At 39.8% G+C, this 23,122-nt stretch overlaps 1 protein-coding gene across 6 annotated transcripts in view; it reads right to left on the minus strand.

Moving 5' to 3' along the window:
- USP45 (ubiquitin specific peptidase 45) overlaps nucleotides 1–23,122 on the minus strand; it is a 69,589-nt gene that overhangs the window by 38,460 nt on the left and 8,007 nt on the right. For 4 of the 6 annotated variants that reach the window (XM_070733261.1, XM_070733258.1, XM_070733257.1 and 1 more), the window contains 4 exons: nucleotides 18,349–18,458; nucleotides 16,957–17,126; nucleotides 14,536–14,639; nucleotides 13,702–13,802 (listed from right to left, as the gene is read on the minus strand). In XM_070733261.1, coding sequence (XP_070589362.1) covers nucleotides 13,702–13,802; nucleotides 14,536–14,639; nucleotides 16,957–17,126; nucleotides 18,349–18,448 — 475 coding nt within the window. In that variant the 5' untranslated portion in view covers nucleotides 18,449–18,458. Of the gene's footprint in view, nucleotides 1–13,701; nucleotides 13,803–14,535; nucleotides 14,640–16,956; nucleotides 17,127–18,348; nucleotides 18,459–18,804; nucleotides 18,927–23,122 lie in introns of all 6 variants that reach the window. The other 2 variants (XM_070733259.1, XM_070733260.1) reach the window with 1 other exon arrangement.

Here is a 23,122-nt window from a genome sequence, read left to right on the forward strand (position 1 = left end):
AATCCAGTGTCTCTGGCACGTTCTAACAATCAAGAGTTCCAAAAGAAATGTTGTTTGTAGCAAAGGCTCAATGTGCCTGCCTGCAATGTAAATGTTTCCATGCCCCACCCTGCAACTCCACCCACTCCCTCCATCACTCCAGCAAAACCAGGATCAATTAAAGTCAGTGTTATGTGCAAATGCTGGCCAGCTGGGTGATTGTCGGCTGTGTTAGAAGTGCCAGCATTGTCTTCCAGGTTACAGCAGACGCATCGCAGTAGGAGCAATGAGGAAGTTTCCTCCAGCCCAAACGGCAGCCCAATCATTCAGGGCTGACGCCTGAACTAAATGTGAATATTACTGTCATATATAATATTTCAAGTACTTTCCAACAATTCATGCCGATGGTAACTAGCGACCAGTTAGGTCCCACAGAGTGGGCCTTCTCTGGGTCCCGTCAACTAAACAATGTCGGTTGACGGGGCCCAGAGGAAGAGCCTTCTCTGTGGCGGCCCCGGCCCTCTGGAACCAACTCCCCCCAGAGATTAGAATAGCCCCACCCTCCTTGCCTTTCGTAAGCTCCTCAAAACCCACCTCTGCCGTCAGGCATGGGGGAACTAGGATAATCTTTCCCCCAAGGCTTCTACAATTAATGTATGGTATGCTTGTATGTATGTATGATTGGTTTTATAACAAGGGTTTTTATCTGTTTTAGTATTGGATTTTGACATTCTGTTTTTATCACTGATGTTAGCCGCCCCGAGTCCACGGAGAGGGGCGACATACAAATAAAATAAAATAAAATAAAATAAAATCATAAATAAATAATAAAAAATAAACAAACAAACAAACAAACTAGTAACGTGCTTAATGGATGCCGGATGTGTTTTTTGACACCTACATGGAATAAGCACAGATATTTTTCTCTTTGAGCCCTGATAGAGAAACATTTGTTGCTGCCTAGGATTGAACTTTCAACCTTCCAAGTGCAAGGCGTACATTTTCACCTTTAGGCCACCATCCCTGTGACTCATAGGTAAATGCTGTCAAAGGCAGTGGCTACATTCTCCCCTATTTCAAAATTATCTTTATACAATAGCAGTGTATTCCTTGTGGACCGCTCCCTAAAGAAACAGTCAGCAACAAGATCAACAACTTAAAATATGTATTTCTCAGTTCAGAATGTAGGTCTGTAACATGTCTCAGAACCAGGAGTAAAACTAAAATAATGCCCCTGAAAGTTCCCAGGTGCCTTCTGCAAATTTGCTTCAGGGTCATGATGGACAAAAAAGAGCAAGGGTCGTGGTTGCACAGTGGTTAGAATGCAGTACTGCAGGCTAATTCTGTTGACTGCCAGCAGTTTGGCAGTTCGAATCTCACCAGGCTGAAGGTTGACTCAGCCTTCCATCCTTCCAAGGTTGGTAAAATGACCCAGATTGTTGGGAACAATATGCTGACTCTGTAAACCATTTGGAGCAGGCTGTAACGCACTGTGAAATGTTATATAAATTTAAGTGCTATTGCTATATTTGAAATCAGGCAAGAAGGAAAATTTTAAAAGTAATCCCTATCATAAATCTTTAAATCCACTTGCATAATTTTGGTTTTAATATTTTTAGAATTCTCAAAGCCAGAAAGATAGAACCGATGCTTTGAAAATTAGTGATTAATTATAATCCTGTTTCATCTTTATGTAAACTCAAGCTTGCTTTGGATTTCTTTCCTTTCCTCATTCATTTTATAATCTTTCAACAATCCCTTATGATATGGATAATGTGAAAGGTAATATCAGTTTAAGATCTTTGTGGCTAATTTGAACTTTTACTTTGCTACATCAAGTCTGACATTATGTCAACATGACTCACATCTTAAAAACCCCCCACAAGAAACGGATATTTTCATTTAAGGTACATATAATATATTTGGATTTTTGACAGAAGCCTAAATTGTATGCTTAATTTGTATATTGGTACACCACAGTTGTTGCATTTATCCATCGGCATTCAACAACATCTGGGAAAACATCTTAAAGTAAACAATGCTCAGTATGCCATCTGGACCAAACTGCAGGCAAAAATTAAAACAGAAGCATATGGAAAAACAGATTTTAACTCCCCTTCAGCACTGCAAGATGACAAATGTCAGATCTGGATCTGTCCACGCTTCACTGTGCGTTGCTTTGCAGCACCACCTGGCTCTCCTTGCACAGCCACCAAATATGGGCAACCCTGCCACAGCGGACCATATCCGCAGGGCAAACTTAATAAAAGCATTTCATTTCATGGTTAAATGACAGCTTCACACAAGTAGCGAGGTTCTGTCTACTGAATCTCCAATCCTGAATCATCCAGGAGAAAATTAAAGCACAGCGACAACCCCCCCCCCCAAACTGTCTCCCCACAAAACCACAAAGAGCAAACAAACCATATTACAAGACCTGAATGCTCAAATGCTCAAATAAACATAAGAAACATAATTACGCATCCTAAAGTTACATTATTTTAACGGCAACTAAGAGACTAACCTTAATAAAATCCCATCTTTCCATGTCTGGATCCCAGTCGCTATATCAGTGAGATGGGCAGCATAGAAAATAAAACAAAACTTCCAGTCTGTTAACTCAAGCCTAATACCAAGCATACTTTCCAGGGAGAAGGTACATTGGAAATAGTATGCCCTATTTCTTAATTCAATTAGTTCAGGTACATGGAAATCAACTAAGCGTTTGGTAGTAAGTTCCACTGAAGTCTATTGTTAAATCAGAAGCTGGAGGCCGAGGAAAGTTAACAGCTCTTTATTGGTAATCAAGAACAGTAGAAGTGACCAGCTCGCAGGTAGGAAGTGACTGCGAGTTACCGGCTAAAGCCGCACCTTATATACCTTGCTAGCGCGGGGGGGGGGGGGGGGAAGCCGTGAGTTCCTCTTTTTAAAACTTTCGCGCCAAGGTTTCCCTTGGCCACGTCTAAGCCAATCAGCGGTCACCTTTATTTAAAAGTACAAACATAACATCTATGACTTGTACTAAATATGTGATTTGTATAGTTGCTGAATAAACTTCAGTTAGCTGGTTTTATATCTCCTGAGCCATAAATCATTGTTTTCAAACCACAGCAGTCAGAATCACAGTATGTTGATCTAAAACCAAAATATGTATGGTTTGAAACAATGCAAAAGCCAAAAATACTTGCAAATAAATGTTCATAAAATCACTCGCTTGCAGTGAAAAAAGGATAATGGTACTGTTGTATCCTGAAATGGCTACCTTGTAACGCTGTAAATAGTTTGTTCCTCTTTTCCAGCGCTGTCTGAGCCCAAGCAGGAAGTCGCTCCTGATTGGCTCAGACGCGGCCGGCTCTCGCTTTGGCGGGAACCGCAAAAGTATAAAAGAAGCGGCTTCTCCCTGCAGAGCCAGTCGGTACTCGCTGAATCGTCACTTTACCTTGCTGAGCTGTCACTTATTCTCTGAGCTGAATAAAAGTACCGATTGCTCAAACCCTGTCTCGGGGTCTACTTCACTGGCGACGAACGAACGGAAGAACTTCGCGTGCAACATGGACAAAATCCAGATCGGCCAGGCTCCAGAACTTTTCGATGCCGAGAAAATGACTTGGGACGAGTACATGGCCACCTTCGAGATATTCCTCGAGGCGGCGGGAATGCAGGACGCCGGAGCCGATCGCAGACGGGCTATTTTTCTAAACTACTGCGGCGCAGAGATCCGTAGACTTGCCCAAACTCTCACCGAACCAGAACAAGCAAGAGCCACAGCGTGGGACGTCCTTCAACAGAAACTAGCGAGCCATTTTAAACCAACCAGACCAGCCGTGGTTTACCGGCATCAATTTCACATGATGGCTCAGAGAGAAACCGAGTCGATAAGCCAATTCACAACGCGGCTTCGAACGGTACTCGCTCAATGCAAGTTTCAAGATCCGGAAGCTCGCCTCACCGACGCCTTGATTTTCGGCATGAAGAACCACACAGTGAGAAGTAAACTCCTCACCGAAGACGAGCCGACTCTACAAACCGTAATCAAATTAGCGCAAACCGCGGAAGCAGCCGACGCAGCGGCAAGAGAATTAAAAGAGCACGGAAGGCGAGAAACCATTGCCAAAATCGACGCCGAGTCTCCCAGCGCCATGGGAACAGACGTCCGCGGCCAGCTAACTAGCAACGGGGACGACTGCCTCCTCCTGCAAGACCAACCGAGACACCCTAGAGCTACTCATCCAGCCCCCTGCGCGGGCTGCCGGGGAAATCACCAGCGCCATCGATGCCCGTTCCGCGACACCACTTGCCGCCGTTGCAACCGGAGAGGCCACATCGCCATCGCATGCAGGGCAACGGCACCAGAAGAAACTTTTGCCACACAACAATACCAGCGACCCCAAAACCACCCCCCCCAATCGCGAGAAAGGAGACCGTTCCGCAACTCGGGTCAAAGGAATTACCCCACCGCTAACCGAGACTACAATAGAGGTAACTCTCAATATTCCGTGAATAACACGGCAACCAAAAAGGGGGCTAAAATTGTTATCTCGTTGTTGCTAAATAACCAGCCTTGCTCAATGGAGCTAGATACGGGTTCGAGATATACCATCATGCCCTGGGAAAAATTTAAGCTATATATGCCTAATGTGTCTGAGGCTGACCTAATTCAAACCTCTTTGGTGATCAGAGACTTCCAAGGGGGGGTAATCTCGGTCCTGGGAACTGCAAATGTACCTATTGTATTTAAGAATGTCAAATGTACCCTTCCCATGCTTATTGTGACGGGGGCCAAACACTCCCTGCTAGGGCTAGCATGGATGGAACCGTTGGGGATTGAAATTTCGGGTGTGTGTAATGTAAACTGTGATATTATGCCTAACTTTGTGAAAGAGTTCCCTGAAGTGTTCAGCCCCACCTTAGGATTGTATAAGGGAACCCCCATATCTTTCTCTATTGACCCCAAGGTCCCACCAGTTAGACTGAAACCTCGCAGGGTTCCCCTCCCGCTTCTCCCCAAGCTAGACTTACAGCTGGACAAACTCATTAGTCAAGGTATCTTGGTCCCTGTGGAACAGGGGCCATGGGAAACTCCCATAGTGACACCCCTGAAGCCAGATGGCTCCTTAAGAGTTTGCGCTGATTACAAATCAACCCTGAATAAGGCACTCCAACACCACCCCTACCCCATTCCGGTTGTGCAACAACTCTTACACTCCCTGGGGGAGGGGAAAAGGTTCGCAAAGATCGACCTGGCGCAGGCTTACCAGCAACTTCCGGTCGATGAACAAACAGCAAACGCTCAAACAATTGTAACGCACAGGGGGGCTTTCAAATGCACGAGGTTACAGTTTGGGGTGAGCATAGCCCCAGGGATATTCCAGAGCATCATGGAACGCCTATTGTCAGGGGTAAATGGGGCCATCCCATATTTTGATGACATCTTAATTGCAGGGGAAAACCAGGAACAAGTGAACAAAAGAATAAGGGAAGTACTTAAGAGGCTACAGGACAAAGGGTTACGAATCAAGCCTGATAAATGTGTCTGGGGAACTAACAGTATTGAATTCCTAGGATATAAAATAGATAAGGAAGGTATCCACCCCACAACTGAGAAGCTGAGAGCAATTAGAGAAGCCCCAGAGCCACGAGATAAGAGTGAGTTGCAAGCATTTTTGGGCCTCCTTAATTTTTATTCCGTTTTTTTAAAGCAGAAGGCAACAGTAGCAGAGCCTCTCCATCGTTTACTCCAGAAGGAAGCCCGCTGGACATGGGGGAAAATTGAACGTGAAGCCTTTGCTCAAATAAAAAATTTACTAACTTCTAAAAGTGTAGTAGTCCAATATAGTGCCTCACTACCCATTAGGCTCACGTGCGACGCTTCGCCGTACGGCATAGGAGGAGTCCTAGCTCACGTTCTACCTAATCAGACAGAGGCCCCAATAGCATTTTTTTCAAGAACCATGACCAGCACGGAGAGAAATTATAGCCAGTTAGACAAGGAGGCTCTGGCATTAGTGGCAGGGGTAAAGAAGTTTCACAATTACATTTTTGGAAGAAATTTTGAGCTAGTCACTGACCACAAACCCCTACTAGGCCTGCTAGCCCCCAACAAGCCCACTCCACCTTTTATGTCTCCAAGACTAATCAGATGGGCCCTTTTCCTCTCTGGGTATCAGTATGAGCTCACCCACAAGGGGGGGAAGGAAATCAATCATGCAGACGGCCTCAGCAGATGCCCCATAGCAGACTTGGTAGAAGACCCTGTTCCAACCACAGACGCGCTAATGATAGAACTCGAGGAAAACCCACTAACCACAGCAAAAGAGGTAGCTGCACACACGCAGCAAGACCAAATCCTGAAACAAGTAGTGAATTGTGTTCTAAAGGGATGGCAAAATGATATTGTTAAACCTGAATTGTGTGATTTTAAGAACAAAAGGCTTGAATTGTCATATGTAAAAGGTTGTTTGCTGTGGGGGGATAGAGTGATCATCCCCAAACGCCTAAGGGAAAAGGTACTCAGAATGTTACACGTGGGCCATCCTGGGATTGTCAGGATGAAGAGCCTAGCAAGGGGGCATTTATGGTGGCCAGGGCTTGATGCTGATATTGAAAGTTGGGTTTCAAAGTGTGACCCGTGCCAAGAGTCTAGGCCCAATCCCCCCAAAACAACTCCGGCTGAGTGGGAACAGCCTGCTGGCCCTTGGTCTAGGATCCACATTGATTTTGCTGGCCCAGTGGGGTCTCAGTATTTCCTAATAGTGGTTGATGCTTTCTCCAAATGGTTGGAAATAATAGCAATGAACAACATAACCACAAGTGCCACTATCAAGGTATTGAGCAGACTGTTTGCATCCCATGGTTGCCCTGATCTATTGGTGTCTGACAATGGACCACAACTAACAGCCAGGCAATTCGAATTATTCCTAGATGGCCTGGGGGTCAGACATGCCCTCATCTCGCCTTACTCGCCCTGGGCTAACGGGTTGGCAGAACGTTACGTAAGGGTGGCTAAAGAGGCATTGCACAGGTCAGGCCCTGGAGATGTGCAACAGAACTTGGACCAATTCTTATTAACCCAGCACATTACCCCTAACTCGCACACACATGTAAGCCCTGCAGAGTTATTGATGGGGAGAAAGTTGAGGTCACCACTAGATAGGTTAAACCCAAGGTTCTGTTTGAATAATAACCAAATGTGCATAAAACCAGAAAGAGAAATGTATTTGGGTCAAAATGTATATGTAAAATGCTTTGATGGAAATGTAAACTGGATGAAGGGAATTATTGTTAAGCAAAATGCACCCAAGACTTATATTGTTAAACTGGAGGATGGTCGTTTGTGGAAACGACACATAGACCACATTCGGAAACGAACTGAAAACCAATTACAACAACCCGCTGACTCGGACTCTCCCCCCTCAACAGACTTTTATACATTGCCCGAACTAAGAAACACGCAGAGAGACTTATCGGGCCAGGGGGAACCATCCAGCGACGCCGAGCCATCCTCGTCCTCCGAGGCCTTCGTTGGGCCCGCCAGGCCTAGTCCGCCGCACCGGGAGAACAGCGGCGAGCCATCCTCCACAGTCAGTGGCGAAGGAGAAAATGGACTGCGCAGGTCAGCGCGAGAGTCTCGAAGGCCTCACCGATTGGACGACTTCGTCACGTGGCTTTCTTGATGGATGGGTCCAACTATGAGGGGAGGGGTGTTGTATCCTGAAATGGCTACCTTGTAACGCTGTAAATAGTTTGTTCCTCTTTTCCAGCGCTGTCTGAGCCCAAGCAGGAAGTCGCTCCTGATTGGCTCAGACGCGGCCGGCTCTCGCTTTGGCGGGAACCGCAAAAGTATAAAAGAAGCGGCTTCTCCCTGCAGAGCCAGTCGGTACTCGCTGAATCGTCACTTTACCTTGCTGAGCTGTCACTTATTCTCTGAGCTGAATAAAAGTACCGATTGCTCAAACCCTGTCTCGGGGTCTACTTCAGGTACGCTACTTCAAAACAAGCCTCCCAGCATTAATTGAAGTTTCCTCCATCTAAAATGAAATTGCAGATCTACAACATTCATTTAACTTCTCAACTGTCTTATTTCTATTCCTGTTTTATTGTGAGTTTAGCATGTGTTTAACCAAACATTTATCCTTAGAGCCTGCACTAATCCATTTTAACTAATATAACACTAACAGCAATGCCTCTGTCTATAATCTTATTTTTCCCCATCTTATTGAAACAGAAATTTAAGCAGACATGCATATGGCATAAAAGCAAAAAAGCATTTGCTAATTGTGTTTTTTTAATCATTGTATACTTTTCATCTTTAAACATTAAAGTCAGTATTTTTATCCACTGAATATTTCAATTGCAAAACTAAACCAATGCTGTTTGTTATAAAATTCACATCTTGCAGCATTAGAGTGCATTGATAAGATATTTAAAAGTAATAATTATGTGCAAAATCAATTAACAATGGTAATAATGAACAACATTAATTTGAAATCATCACAAAATAATAAAAAGGAGGAGGAAAAGAAAAAGAAAATAGCTGTAAGATTGAAACCAGGGGTGGATGAAATAATTCTCATTCAAGCAAGATCATGTATTTTCTAGGACAAAAAATGAAAACCTCTGTAAACATCCTTATGTAATTCAAATAGCTCACAACATATGACCACAATTTCTGTTGCTAATTGAGAAATTTGTTACGTATGTTTTGCCCCATTTTTCAACTATTTGCCGCATTTGTTAAGTGAATCACTGCAATTGTTAAATTAGTAACACGGTTGTTAAGTGAATCTGGCTTCCCCACTGACTCTGCTTCTGCTTGAATGTAGCAGAAGAGGATCACATGACCCTAAGACACCGCAACCGTCATAAATGTGAACCAATAACGGCTGGAGTGTAAATGGTTTACTTTTTATTTTGCTTTTTAATTTTGTAAAATAATTTAATTTAAAATATCTAAAACTTTGTCTAAAGCAATTATATATTTCTTCAGGGCCTGATAAAAAACATTGCAAAATATTCCAAAACTTCAAAATATTGTTAAAACAAACCAGCATTTCTTTGAATTCACAAACTAATTGGTATTCATACAAAGACCTTAGTAGTTATAGATATCAGAGAGATAGTGCAAGATCTTTTTCTAGTTTTTTTTAAAGAAAACAAACAGAGCCTGGCAAAAAAAAGGCAATTATTGAATCAGAAATAAAATTAAACAATAAAATAAAACCCAGCCTTTGTAGCAATCCATTGGTACTGTAAATTAGAACAAAAGGATTCTGTAAATCTCAGAGTAACTAGAAATTATTTTTGAATAGTAATTAACTTTTTCTCCCCTATTCTCATTAACTGAAAGATGCACTGGGGGCATAACTAAGGGAAGAGGGGAGGACTGTTTGTTTTCAGGGATCAAACAAACCTGCATTTCTAATCTTCTTTCCCAGGCAATAGACAGTCAAAACTGTAACAGCACAGCATGGTTCCTGTGTACTACATGTGCACTAGGTTCATGTGAAACTCACAAGTGTGCCATCACGACAATATTGCACCTGCTTTCCTGGCAAATGCTGTATAATGGGTCAGTTCCTTTTTTGCAAAAACAAAAAACAAAAACCCCTAACCTCTGCTGGGTGGTTACTCTTTACAAAACACTCGCTTTATTCTTTCACACTGTGACAACCCTGACGTTAACCGAACAGATGATTTTCAGAATAAGAAGAGAAGGGGGAAGAGAAAAAGAGAGACAATGCAGACTTTCTGGACAGGGTAAATCATACAATCCGATGGGAAGTGCACATACTGCCAGCAATTTTTGGGTGGGAGAACTCCACACTTGGGATTATCTCAATTACTTAATTTAATTTCCTAATCAGTCATGGAGCAATAATGTCATTTGCCCATTTTTGCAAGCACGTTGAGTAGGAGGCAGGAAGGGGGAAAGCAGAGATCAGGGTGCCAGAATTGTTCTTGGCAAATGCAAATATTTTGCTTCTGGTTTATTCCTCAAAATATATTTATTAGAAAATCCGTGATGCTTGTTCCATAATCCAGCTGCTTTCTCTTCAAATTGATTAGTCTGAAGCTGAACAAGCAAGCTAACCTCTGTTTATTTGGCGTGTCTCGGTATTGACAGGCCTATGGTACTTGAGAAAGAATTAAAAATAATAGCCCATTTCTATCAAATGGATGTTGTTATAATGAGTGTTTCTTTCTTCACTTATTTTAAGGAACCGCCTATACATGGTGCACTAAATTATATATTTTTTACTTAAAGAAAAAAAACTACTGGATATGTGTTTGACTGGATATAAAATAAAAGAACAAATCATATGCAATTAAAAATAGCCATAAAAGCAGTTTGAATTTCTTTTCTTTTTTTGTCAATTGTATTTTAAAATTACTTTTTAAAAGATCAGCTGAGCATTTTTAAAACTATCAAAAGATTTAAAAGCATAAAAACGTCTGATAACATGCACAGATAGGGAGAATTTGCTGTTCTACTCTTACTCATGAGAATAAATATCCCTGACAATAAAATAGAATAAATAGTAAGCTATGTATGTTATGAAATATGCCTATATCCTGTCTTTTTGCATTATGTATTTAAAGAGGCTTAAGACAAAGAAAAGAGGTATTCCTATTAGAAAGAGATGAGTCATGCACTAATTTATGTTGGTATTATTGTGTAATATGTTTATAACTGACCAATAAACATGACGCCTATTAAAGTCAATTCTATCAGAGTCAAAGGGACTTATTTCAAGCAGAACATTCCATGAAAAAGTTATAGCCTTATGCATGTTTAATAAAAAGTAAGATCTACTAAAGTGATTGAAATTTCTTTCTGATGAGACAAGCATAAGATTGTTTTCTAGTTTACCAAGATTTCTCATTAGTACCTGGGTTTAAACATTTTAAACACCCCACAAACTAAGTTCAATCTAGTCAACCCAAATATGAAACCAGCATCCATTCACCTGGCCTTAGGTATTTTTTTCTGAATTCAATATTTTATGAAAACATTTCCAGCCAATTGCCAAATGGATTTTCTATTATATTCATATTGTCACTTATCCAACCCTAGAGCATTTTATCAGAACTACAATCCTTGATTCTTCAAGTATATAGTACATGAAATCTTACATACAAAAATAACATATTAAGATAGATATTATTTTCCAGATAGTTTGGAACTAATTATACTTCTCACATCACTACATGGAAGAATCAGTATTGATGTATCTAAACTTCTGCAAAATATATCATCACTTTTTATTTAGCACAACAGTTGCATTCTAGAAAACACATTTTAATTCATTTTCTGCCGTGGAATAATTTCATGTTCAGGAAATCATAACCTGGGATTTATAAGCAACAGGCTACTGCAGCGCTAGCAGATATTCCAAGTATAATATAAATCTGGAAAAATCAACTTTTTCCTCCTCTGCCTCTTTCATCTTCCATCAAGATATCCCTTTCTGAACTCCTTCCTCCTCTCCTTTACAAAATGTGGTTTAGCAACATTACTCCTCTGATTTGGACTACAATCATATTCATTCATTCATTCATTCATTCATTCATTGGTTCGTTTGTTCATTCACATATTATTTCTCAATCATGCTATCAGCCAGAGCAAGATGTCAACATTCAATGACCCAGGCCTGCCGGCAAAGATGTGTTTTCAAAACCTTACAAAAGGTCACAAGAGTGGGGGCAGTGTGAATCTCCGGGGGCCCTCCCCTAGGTCTCGCCAGGTGACAATGCTTGGCTGACGGGACTTGGAGAAGGCAAAGGGAGATCTGACCAGCCATTTGTTGTGATCTTCCCGTGCTTCTAGTAGAGTTCTCCAGTTGATTGAGGAAACAATTTGAAACTGAACTTTAAGAAGTTGTCACTCTGGCTTAGTGGACAGATATCCTGGTCACAGTCCCACTCAGAATCCTCCTGTCTATCTTTACCCTATTCTAATGCTTTGGAATTCCAAATGGCCTGTCCAGTTAATTCTCAAGTTTTCCACCTCAAAAGAAGGAGGGAAATTAAATATAAATCAATATAATATCCAAATTCAATATAAAAATATTAATCCCAATTTGGATAAGAACTGTAAATTAATTTCAGTGCAAACAAATATTAAGTGGTATTTGTTGCATTTAAAGTCTTACTCAGCGTAATTTCAAACTATTGGAAAAAATGTCTTCTATATGAACTTCCATGCTTATTGAATACATCCAAGGAGTATGTCTACAATTGTCCCAAGTTTCTTTGGCAGTAACTCAGGATCAAACCTTTTCTGTTGCCTCTCTAGTTCTTGGGACTAAACATTTCATTAGGCAAGTCGTTTAAACCATATTTTAGAACAGTGATGGCGAACCTATGACACGCGTGTCAGCACTGACACGCGTAGCCATTTTCAGTGACACGCGGCCGTTAAGGAAGTCAGGTGTCCATTTTTCTAGATGAAGAAATATCGTCGCTTCGCGTTCCCTTTCATTGGGTGAGCCGATTCTTTCCATTAGAACAAAACCTGTTCCTTCCAAAGAGCCCCTTTCTCTCTCTCCTTCCTTCCTTCCTTCCTTCCTTCCTTCCTTCTTCCCTCCCTTCCTCCTTTTGCCTCCTCCTTCCCTCCCGTCTTTTCCCTTCTTTTGAAGTTTGCTCTTTGCTTGCTTTTTCTGTCAAACCTTTGCAAGGATATCTGTCCCAGGCTTCTGGAAATAACCTGCAATTCACGTGAGAATTCGCCGTTTCAGTGAATCTTTAGGGCAAGGGTGCCCCGCCCTCTCCTGCAGGAGTTTTTTTTAAAAAAAAGAGTCCTGGGACTATTCTGCAAAGTAAGACTCGACAAAGCTTGTTTGTTGACTTGAGGTCAAAGATTGAGAATCTAGAAAGGTGCCGCTTGGAGAATCAAGAGGGAGTGCCACTATGAACAGGAAATTTGGAGTGCCTGGAATCGGTTACCAGACACTTTTAGCACAAAATTATGGTTTTTTTCTCAAGGTGACACACCACCCGAGTTATCCTGGGGTTTTTGGCGAATTTTGACACACCAAGCTCAAAAGGTTGCCCATCACTGTTTTAGAACAATATTTTAGAACATTTAATTGCTGATTTCAAGTATTAATTTTAAGTATTAATTCCATTTGTTTTACTTACTTTAATCCTACTTTAACTGTATTTAATCTCGCATTTTAAAATTACTTTAGGATATTTTAAAACTGCGAGAATGTTTTGCTAATCAGACAGAATATCAAGTTCAGAGTGGGAATACATACTCTTATTTACAACATAAATAGGACAACACATGAACTAAGGATTTAATCAGACAGATAATATTTATATGGGATCTGATCATGACTTTTAAAAATCCCATAAATTTAAATTGCTACTAATAGTAGAATTAAATCTGGTCCAATCCAACATATACCTTTATAATATAGTTCTCTACTACTAAATTCTATCATTATTAAGCATTATAAAGTGTCCCTCAAAATTTATATACCTGGCAAATATTGAAGACTAGACATTTTGTTTTAGAAATTAACCACTGTATTTAGCAAGTAGTGAGTGGTCAAAATATTTTTGAAAGGAGACCTTTGCTTACAAGTCAAAAGATAACTCAGTCATTTATTTAAACTTTGCTTAAACATCATGCAGAGGGTTTTTTAAAATTCTCATCTTTCTTCCGATATATTTAACGAGATACGTAACATCACACTAACATAAAACATAACTTACTTGATTCATTTCTAGTAACATGCCTTTGGAGGAAGTCAACAATCTGTGTCAAAGCCTTTTTGTTACAGTGTGTTGAGAGTTCCTCATTACATTCATAACACCTGAAATAAAGCATTTAAATTTTTTTAAAAAAAAATTAATACTAAATAAATAATACATAATAAAAAAGCACCGCACCAGTAACAACCTACCCTAGCATGGGGGGGGGGGAGGCACGTACACGAATGTTCGCACATCCACACACCCACCCTTTTGGCACGTGAACCAAAAAAGATTCGCTATCACTGCTCTTGGCAATGGTGCAGTTATACTTTAGCACTTAAGTGACCACAAATTTGCCATAGTTCAAGCCCATAGGAGTCAAGGGTCTCAGATTTTGGATGCATTTTATAAATTAGCCATTTGATATATCTTCCTTCAAAAAAACTACTGTCCTATGATGCACTGTTTCACTGAGTTAAAAGTTACAGACAAGAGCTTTTAGTAGTATAAAAATTAGTTTGACTTACTGAAGAAAAACATGAATAAGAAACAAGCGTTTGATCTAACCATCTTGAAGAATGATTGAATAAAATAAAATAAAAATTCTAATACAGTCTCATACAGAATTACCCAAATGATGCTAATTTGCATCTTTAATCATTCATAACTAAAATTCTTGTAATAACTTGCACAAACTATGAGGCATACACATACACTTAAGATTACTTAATAACTAAAATAAGGTTATTTCATTTCATGTATACACTCGCCTATATACACCTAAATGTACAACTGCGTATCTTTACTTTTACATGTACAAAACTTTCTCTCTCAAAATGAGAATTAACTTACCATATGATCCATGTGCTAAGATTGATTACAATACAATGAGAATCCGCCTGTGCAGTCTGGAAATGCTTTAGAGAATGCTGGCCTTCTGAATTTTGACCGCATCCCTAAAGACCATTGATAAAATCTTAAGATATAGTTATATTCTGTAATGAAAGCAGCAAGTATGTTTTACTGTACATCAAGCTACAGACCTCTCAGTGTTTTCTTTTAAAGGACATCAACATCTACAAGCATAGCTTATCTGAATATGGAAATTGTGAAAAACATTATATTGTCCACTTCATACTCAACCATTTCCATAACAAATAATCTGCATCATAAAGAAGTAATTGTTCTGGATAAAATGACTCTTCTGACCCACTTAAGAAATATAACAGCAGCTATATTTCCTCCTAATTATGATGCAAAGTTGTAAGTATAGCAGCCTTCTCTCAAAACAATAAGATCTGAAAGGTCTATGAAAGAAGATGCTGCATATTCCTAACCAAAAACTAAAGTGTTACATTCATCTCCCATAATAGATAAAATTCCAGAGGTTTAATCCCAATTCCTGCATTTTGATACTTCTGCAGAACTCAGGCAATAATGGGCTGCTGTCCCCACCGGAAGGGGGGGGAGCGGACATGCAATGGGGGTAGTATGTTTATGCATTATATATTGAATACATGATAGGTATTTTATTGTCCTTCCTTCTCTAGTACCTTAGTATGATCCTTAATTACTTTTAAAATAGGAAATAATTAAATAGTATGTTTTTACCCATAAACGCTTTAATCATTTTAATCATTATCTAGAACTGAACTTTTATAGCAATTGAGCTACTTGTCTAATCTGTTATCATACTGAACTTGTTGGTTTGTACAAAACCTTAAAATGTTACTGTGCTCCTCAACAAATAATGCTGTCTATCATTTATCCTTTTTGTGGCTATTCAAATAATGTGATCTAATCAACTGAAAAAGAGTCCAAACACCTATTTGAAAACTTATCTTGGTTGGTAAGCCACTCCCACACAGTCACATGACCTTTAAGCCACCATCCCCGGTCACATAATTGTCAAGCCACTCCCACCTGGTCACATGGCCAGAAAGCCACACCCACACAATAAGCCACACCCACAGTGTGGTAGTAAAAAAATTTGCAGCCCTTCACTGGGGCCAGGTAACAAATATTTATTTACTTATCAAATTTAAGAGACCGCACATCTCTCACAGAGCAATTCATATAGGACCATGATGACGAACCTACAGCACGTGTGCCACAGGTGGCACGCAGAACCATATCTGAGGGCATGTGAGGTTTTAGCAGACTGGCCAGCTGATTTTTGGCCTTGCAGAGGGCATAAGGAGGTCGTTTCACCCTCCCTGGGCTTCAGGAAAGCCTGTGGAGCCTGTGGATGGTGACAAATGGACCCAATGGGCCTACTGGAAATTTGGAAATGAAGTTCCTGTAGGCCCATTGGGTCATTTTTTTGCCCTCCACACACTTTAGGTAAGCCTCTGGAGCCTGTGGATGGTGAAAAATGGCCCAACAGGCCTATTGGAAGTCTAGAGGTTTCAGTGATGCCTGTGTGCATGCACGGACGTGGCAGCAGGGGTGGTTGTGAGTGCATTTGTGGGGGAAGGATATTGCATATGAATGTGGGCACGCTATCGCACGCACACCCTTTTGGCATCCAAACAAAAAAAGGTTTGCCATCACTGATGTAGGATAAAGAATGAAGGCTAATCTAATCCAGCATTCTGTAACATGCTAATGACAATCCAGCATTCTGTATCACACTAAAGATAATTTTGTGAAGCTTAGAAGCAGGAACTGAAGAATAATAGCCCTCCCTTACTACTGGTATTTACTAAGTATTTTGCTTTTGTTTCTGGAGAAATGCATGATTATCAGACATGATTCTGTCTAGTCCCTTTAAGACCCATGTGAGTAAATCACACTAAGATATACAGTATTTGTTTTATGGACAACTATCATAAAGTTAAGTCAACATAAAATCAGAATTGATATTAAAATTAAAATAATAAATACTTCATGAATTTATCAACAATAATAAATATGATCAAAAATGTGCCTTTAAAGCCAGTTAAAAGTTCCACAAAGACTTCTGTTCTCTCACTTCAATAGAGAATATGTGCCATATCTGGTGGCAGTGAATTCCATTGTTTAACAATACTTTGTTTATTTTAGTATTGTAGTTCAGAAATTAGCATTAGGCACCCATTCCATAGATTACCCTTGGTTCTAATAATGTGAAAGAATTAACACTTTCTCTATATTTTTTCACACTAGGCATGAATGTTTTAAAACCTCTATGCTGTCTCTCCTTAACATGCTTTTGCAAAGTTCCCAATTCCCAAAGGCTGTATTTGTTCCGTAGGAATGATGTATAAGCTATTACTTTATAATTTCAATTACCTGAATGCCACATCGTAGACAGAGCCATATATCAGAAGGCATCACTGGTTCACCATTATATATTCTCCTTTCTTTTAAGCACTCTGAGCATATTGACCAAACATTTTGAGCCACTGCTCGCTTCACATGATGGACATCAACTGCCTGGCCCACATGTTGGCATGTTAATCCTATATTGAAGATTTTAAAAAATGATTTAAATGATTAAAACATATATGATTGCTGGAGGAAATATTTGATAAGAATATATTTTTATAATTGCAACACAAGAAATTACATTATTATGGTTTAAGATTCAAGAATGCAAGATTTAAGATTCCTAACAGAATTCAATATCTGTCCCACATAAAGCATCATCAATAATAATATAGTTTGAAGCAGGGGTGAAATCCAGCAGGTTCTGGAGAACTGGTAGCAGAAATTTTGAGTAGTTCTGAGAACCAGCAAATACACCTCTGGCTGACCCCAGAGTGGGGTGGGAATGGAGATTCTGCAATATCCTTCCCCTGCCATATCCACCAAGCCATGCCCACAGAACTGGTAGTGGGGAAATTTTGAATTTCAACCCTGGTTTGAAGTGTAACTCCTAATAAATTTTCTGCTGCCTTTCTCTCAATGTGTAATTCTACTTCTGGTTCAGTGGTAGGTTCCTCCAGGTTTGCACCGGTTCTTGAACTAGTGGCAAACCGTTGGTGATATCACGAGATAACATCACAGTCAGTGCTGATCCGTGGGCATCAACATTTTTTTAAAAAATTGGGGGTTTGGAATGGGGGGGATTTTTCTCCCCCCCCCCCCATTTTTTTCCTTCTGCGCATGCACAGAAGCAGAGTTTCTGGCACTGTGCATTTATCGCATCTTGTTTTGGGCTTTTTGGGGGGGATTGTTTTGGATTTTCTGTCACTACACATGCCCTGGCCCTCTGGAACCAACTCCCCCCCCCCCCGAGATTAGAACTGCCCCCACCCTCCCTGTCTTTCGTAAACTACTCAAGAGTCATTTATACCGCCAGGCATGGGGGAGTTGAGATAGCTCTTCCCCCTAGGCCATTACAAGTTATGCATGGTATGTTTGGTTTTATAATAGGGGTTTTTAGTTGTTTTTTTATTATTGGATTGTACATGTTGTGTTTATTATTGTTGTTAGCCGCCCCGAGTCTGCGGAGAGGGGCGGCATACAAATCCAATAAATTATTATTATTAATTATTATATGCACACACCCAAAAGGTGTGGCCACATGGCATGGGAGGAAGCGAACCGAGCAAGCAAGGTAAGTTAAAACCTATCCCTTTTCTGGTGGTTGTTGTTGTTGTTGTTTTATTTCTTAGTGTTTTCATTTTAATTTTGTCACTTCTTTCTCTTTCTAGTTTCCCCCAAATACAGCTTTTTCACCTGTAATATCATCTGAGGAATCTTCATCCTGATGCTGATTTGCCTTTTTTTGTCTCTTATTTTTATCATTGGTAACCTTTGATGGATCTTTTACCCTCATCAGTTATTTGCTAGAAAAAAGAGAGGGGGGAAGAATAGAGAAAAAATAAGTGAGATATGCATTGGTAAAAGGGAAACATTTTGGTTACCATAGGCATACAAAGCAACATAAACTATAAACATGCAAAGCAACATAAAGAGCCCAATTTCAGCACAAATACGAACCCAGATTATTTAACAAAATCTTATCTTTGACTTGCCATAGCAATTTCAAATATTTCTTATAAGCTACACCAAGAACACACAGTAAAATATAATAACAGTGATTCCAACCAGAAATAGCTAGAATGAAATAAAAATAGAATCATTCTAATCTAGGCTCAAGTACATTTGAAAACATAATTCAGTGACTCTTACCTGTATTTAATATCTATTATATTGTGCCTTGAAGTCAGTGTTAATTCTTGGTGACTGTCTGGATAAGTACCTGCAGTTTTCTTGGCAAGATTTTTTGAAAGTGATTTTCCATTTGCCTAGGGCTGAGAGAAAGTTACTGACCTAAGATCATCCAACTGGCTTTGTGCCTAAAGCAGGACTAGAAATCATGGTCTCCCAGTATATAGTCCAATGCCTTAAATATCACATCAAACTGGCTCTTTTAATACTCTGCACTGAAGGGCAAATACATGCAGGAAGAATGTACAGCAGAATGAAAACTCCTGAAATTCAACTCAACCCATTTTATTTTATATTTCTTACAAAGAGTTCAAGGCGATATATAGTTTTTGTCCTTTATTTTATCTTAGCCACATCCCCCCTCCAAAGTAGACAGGTCTTAAATATAATTATAGATGTTAACTTTTGCAAAACATCTAACTTCTAACTTCAGCTGGTTTCAGAATGCTAAACAGGATTGGATCCGATTGGAACTTGGATGAGAAATCACTAAAAAATATTGGAGCTGTCAGCTTGTTTGCAAATTTCTAAGAAGGCAGCAGCCAAAACCACTTTTGTAGTATTGCCAAAAAAATTCCACAGGTCTACAAAGTCACTGGAAAACAGTATTGTCTTGAAAGAGACTTTAATATTTTAGTTCACATAGTCCTTCACTTTTTTCCCATACTATCTCAGGGTTCCACATAACATCCAAACTTAAATCAGAGTGCAAGTCAAAATATTCCTTAAGGTTCCAATTTATTGCCAGAGACATCCTGGCATCTACACTCGGAAACCCGAATCTGAATTTCCCACCCAGTTAAAAGTTCACATCCCTTGTCCCCCACCCACAAACATGTCATGTTGTCAATTCAGATTGTGCCAGTGTGGCAACTTCTCCTTCCACTTCTGCCCAGGTGGTAGAAGGATGGCCTTGAACTTCTCGAAAGAATGCTTTGTGGCTGCATCTGCTTCCTCATGAAAATCACCCCTCCCAAATTCCCATAAACATCAGGCCTTCTATAGATAGTGTGACAAGCCGTTGATTTATCACCAACTTCTGCACTGGCTTGACATCCTAACTGATATATGGATTATTTGTGACTTAAACTCAATGTGGTACCCAATGTGCTTCCTATATAAATCTTTAGTACACAAAAAAATGGTAACAAAGCCAATATCAAAATTATTCAGTGGAGTAAAAAATATTATTCTAGGATCCCTATCCATCTTCACTGCTATGCTTATTCTAATTATTGTATTAAAATAATTATAATAAAATTGTTATCTTTAGTCTATCTATCACTGAATAGTTCAGTGGATTTGCAGCTGGCTGAAGAGTAGACATCAAAGAGTTATTGTTAATGCCGAGTATTCTGAGCAGAGTCAGGTTACAAGTGGTGTGCCACAAGGGTCTGTTCTGGGTCTTATTCTTTTTAATATGCTTGTGAGTGACATAGGGGAAGGTTTGGTAGGGAAGGTTTGCCTATTTGCCGATGACTCTAAAGTGTGCAATAGGGTTGATATTCCTGGAGGCGTCTGTAATATGGTAAATGATTTAGCTTTACTAGATAAATGGTCAAAGCAATGGAAACTGCAGTTTAATGTTTCCAAATGTAAAATAATGCACTTGGGGAAAAGGAATCCTCAATCTGAATATTGCATTGGCAGTTCTGTGTTAGCAAAAACTTCAGAAGAGAAGGATTTAGGGGTAGTGATTTCTGACAGTCTCAAAATGGGTGAGCAGTGTGGTCAGGCGGTAGGAAAAGAAAGTAGGATGCTTGGCTGCATAGCTAGAGGTATAACAAGCAGGAAAAGGGAGATTGTGATCCCGCTATATAGAGCGCTGGTGAGACCACATTTGGAATACTGTGTTCAATTCTGGAAACCTCACCTACAAAAAGATATTGACAAAATTGAACGGGTCCAAAGACGGGCTACAAGAATGGTGGAAGGTCTTAAGCATAAAACGTATCAGGAAAGACTTAATGAACTCAATCTGTATAGTCTGGAGGACAGAAGGAAAAGGGGGGACATGATCGAAACATTTAAATATGTTAAAGGGTTAAATAAGGTTCAGGAGGGAAGTGTTTTTAATAGGAAAGTGAACACAAGAACAAGGGGACACAATCTGAAGTTAGTTGGGAGAAAGATCAAAAGCAATATGAGAAAATATTATTTTACTGAAAGAGTAGTACAGATCCTTGGAACAAACTTCCAGCAGACGTGGTTGATAAATCCACAGTAATTGAATTTAAACATGCCTGGGATAAACATATATCCATCCTACGATAAAAATACAGGAAATAGCATAAGGGCAGACTAGATGGATCATGAGGTCTTTTTCTGCCATCAGTCTTCTATGTTTCTATGTAGTGACAAAATGCAATTTACAGTAATTGTAGCACAAGTTTAGATTGCAGGTGATAAAAAGCCTGACAAGAAAAGTTCCTTCCTCCCTTGGCTAGGAATGAAATGTTTATAAAGTACAGTGTTTTATGGAGCTGCATGCAGTTCCATATTTATGGCATTAGATATGTCCAGAATTAGATCAATGCTGATCCAATTACAGAGAGGACTCTTGCTATCATAACCAGCAAGTAGACAATGTCATCAATCAGCCCATCAGAAATTTCATCACAATGACAGCTCAGAAATCCTTTCAAGCACATGCAAGCACTAAATGCTTCCTGGAGCAATAAAAGAACCAGAACTACAGACCAGTAATGACAGCAGCACTCCTTTCATTTGTAACTGTCATGCAAAATTCTTCGTAACCCATAACCTTGATAGTCTAAACTAGAGGCATGCTTCACTTATAAATGACATCTTGGGGGAAGTTTTTAAAAGGTAGCTTCTTCCACCACTGAAATTATCTTGTAAAGTTCTACAGAGATTTCACTTATCGCCCAAATGCTAGATATGCAACACGTAATTTAAAGTTTATGTGCATGTTAAAAGATAGGAACAGTAGAAACAGCATCAGTGAAGAATTCCTATAGAAATCAACGAGGAGTCAACCCTGAAGCGAACCAGGCTGAGGCTATCTTTGAGGCTTCATGGTTGCCACGAGGCAAAGGTGCTGGCAGGTTGCACATGCCTATTCTATTTGGATATTCAGAAGATGCAAAACTCAGAGAAATGAGATTCAGGACAACCAGGAATCAATCCCAGAACCCTCTTCTACAGCCTCCAAAACTTCACTGCTAAACTCTCATGACAAACCGCTAAGAAATGAAGGCACAACGTTCAATCCCTTTCAACAAAAATATTAAAGGATGTCTTTTTTAGTCTTAACATATCAAAAATGAAAACCACTCCACCACCACCCATTTAACCAAATACTATTCTCTATCATTAACCATGAAGAGTTAGGATTCAATGGGCATGTTGCGGCAAGGACGCATTCAAGTGTCCTTTTCATCCTTCACATTAGCAACTATTAAGAGCTGATGTAAAGAAAGTGAAGAGCATTTAGATCTGTCTGCCTCGGGTGCTGAATTCACTTCAGGTACCAAAATAGTGTATGCATTCACTTCTATAAATGAATCCTATTTCCAAGGATTTCATGGCTATTTATAATACAGAGATGGTGCAGAGGATTGATTGATTGATTGATTGATTGATTGATTGATTGATTGATTTATTTATTTATTTATTTATTTATTTATTTATTTATTTGATTGTTATGCCACCCTTCTCCTTAGACTCAGGGCGGCTTACAACATGTTAGCAATAGTACTTTTTCTTAAACAGAGCCAGCATATTGCCCCCACAATCCGAGTCCTCATTTTACCCACCTTGGAAGGATGGAAGGCTGAGTCAACCTTGAGCCGGTGATGAGATTTGAACCGCTGACCTCCAGATCTAGCAGTCAGCTTCAGTGGCCTGCAGTATAGCACTCTGCCTGCTGCGCCACCCCGGCTCTTTTTTGATGATGGTGATGATGATAGATGATCCATGGTGGTAAAGTGGTTAGATTGCAGGCTAATTCTGCTGACTGCCAGCAGTTCAATCTTCACTGGCTCAAGGTTAACTCAGCCTTTCAGCCATCCAAGGTGAGTAAAATGAGGATCCAGATTGTTGGGGCCAATATGCTATAAACTACCTAGAGAGGGTTGTAAAAGCACTATGAAGCGGTATATAAATGCTATTACATGATAAAACTATCCAGGACAGATCCTATTCTAGAATAGTTTTCTGTACCAATTAAGTCTTCCCTGAGTGATATAGAATTTTTTTAAACCTTTGCTTATTTTCCAGTACTCACTTGTTGCTTTTTCACCTTCAGTTTCCAAGT

This window comes from Erythrolamprus reginae, chromosome 1, assembly GCF_031021105.1.
Source record: "Erythrolamprus reginae isolate rEryReg1 chromosome 1, rEryReg1.hap1, whole genome shotgun sequence".
In the NCBI taxonomy this organism is placed as follows: Eukaryota; Metazoa; Chordata; class Lepidosauria; order Squamata; family Dipsadidae; genus Erythrolamprus; species Erythrolamprus reginae.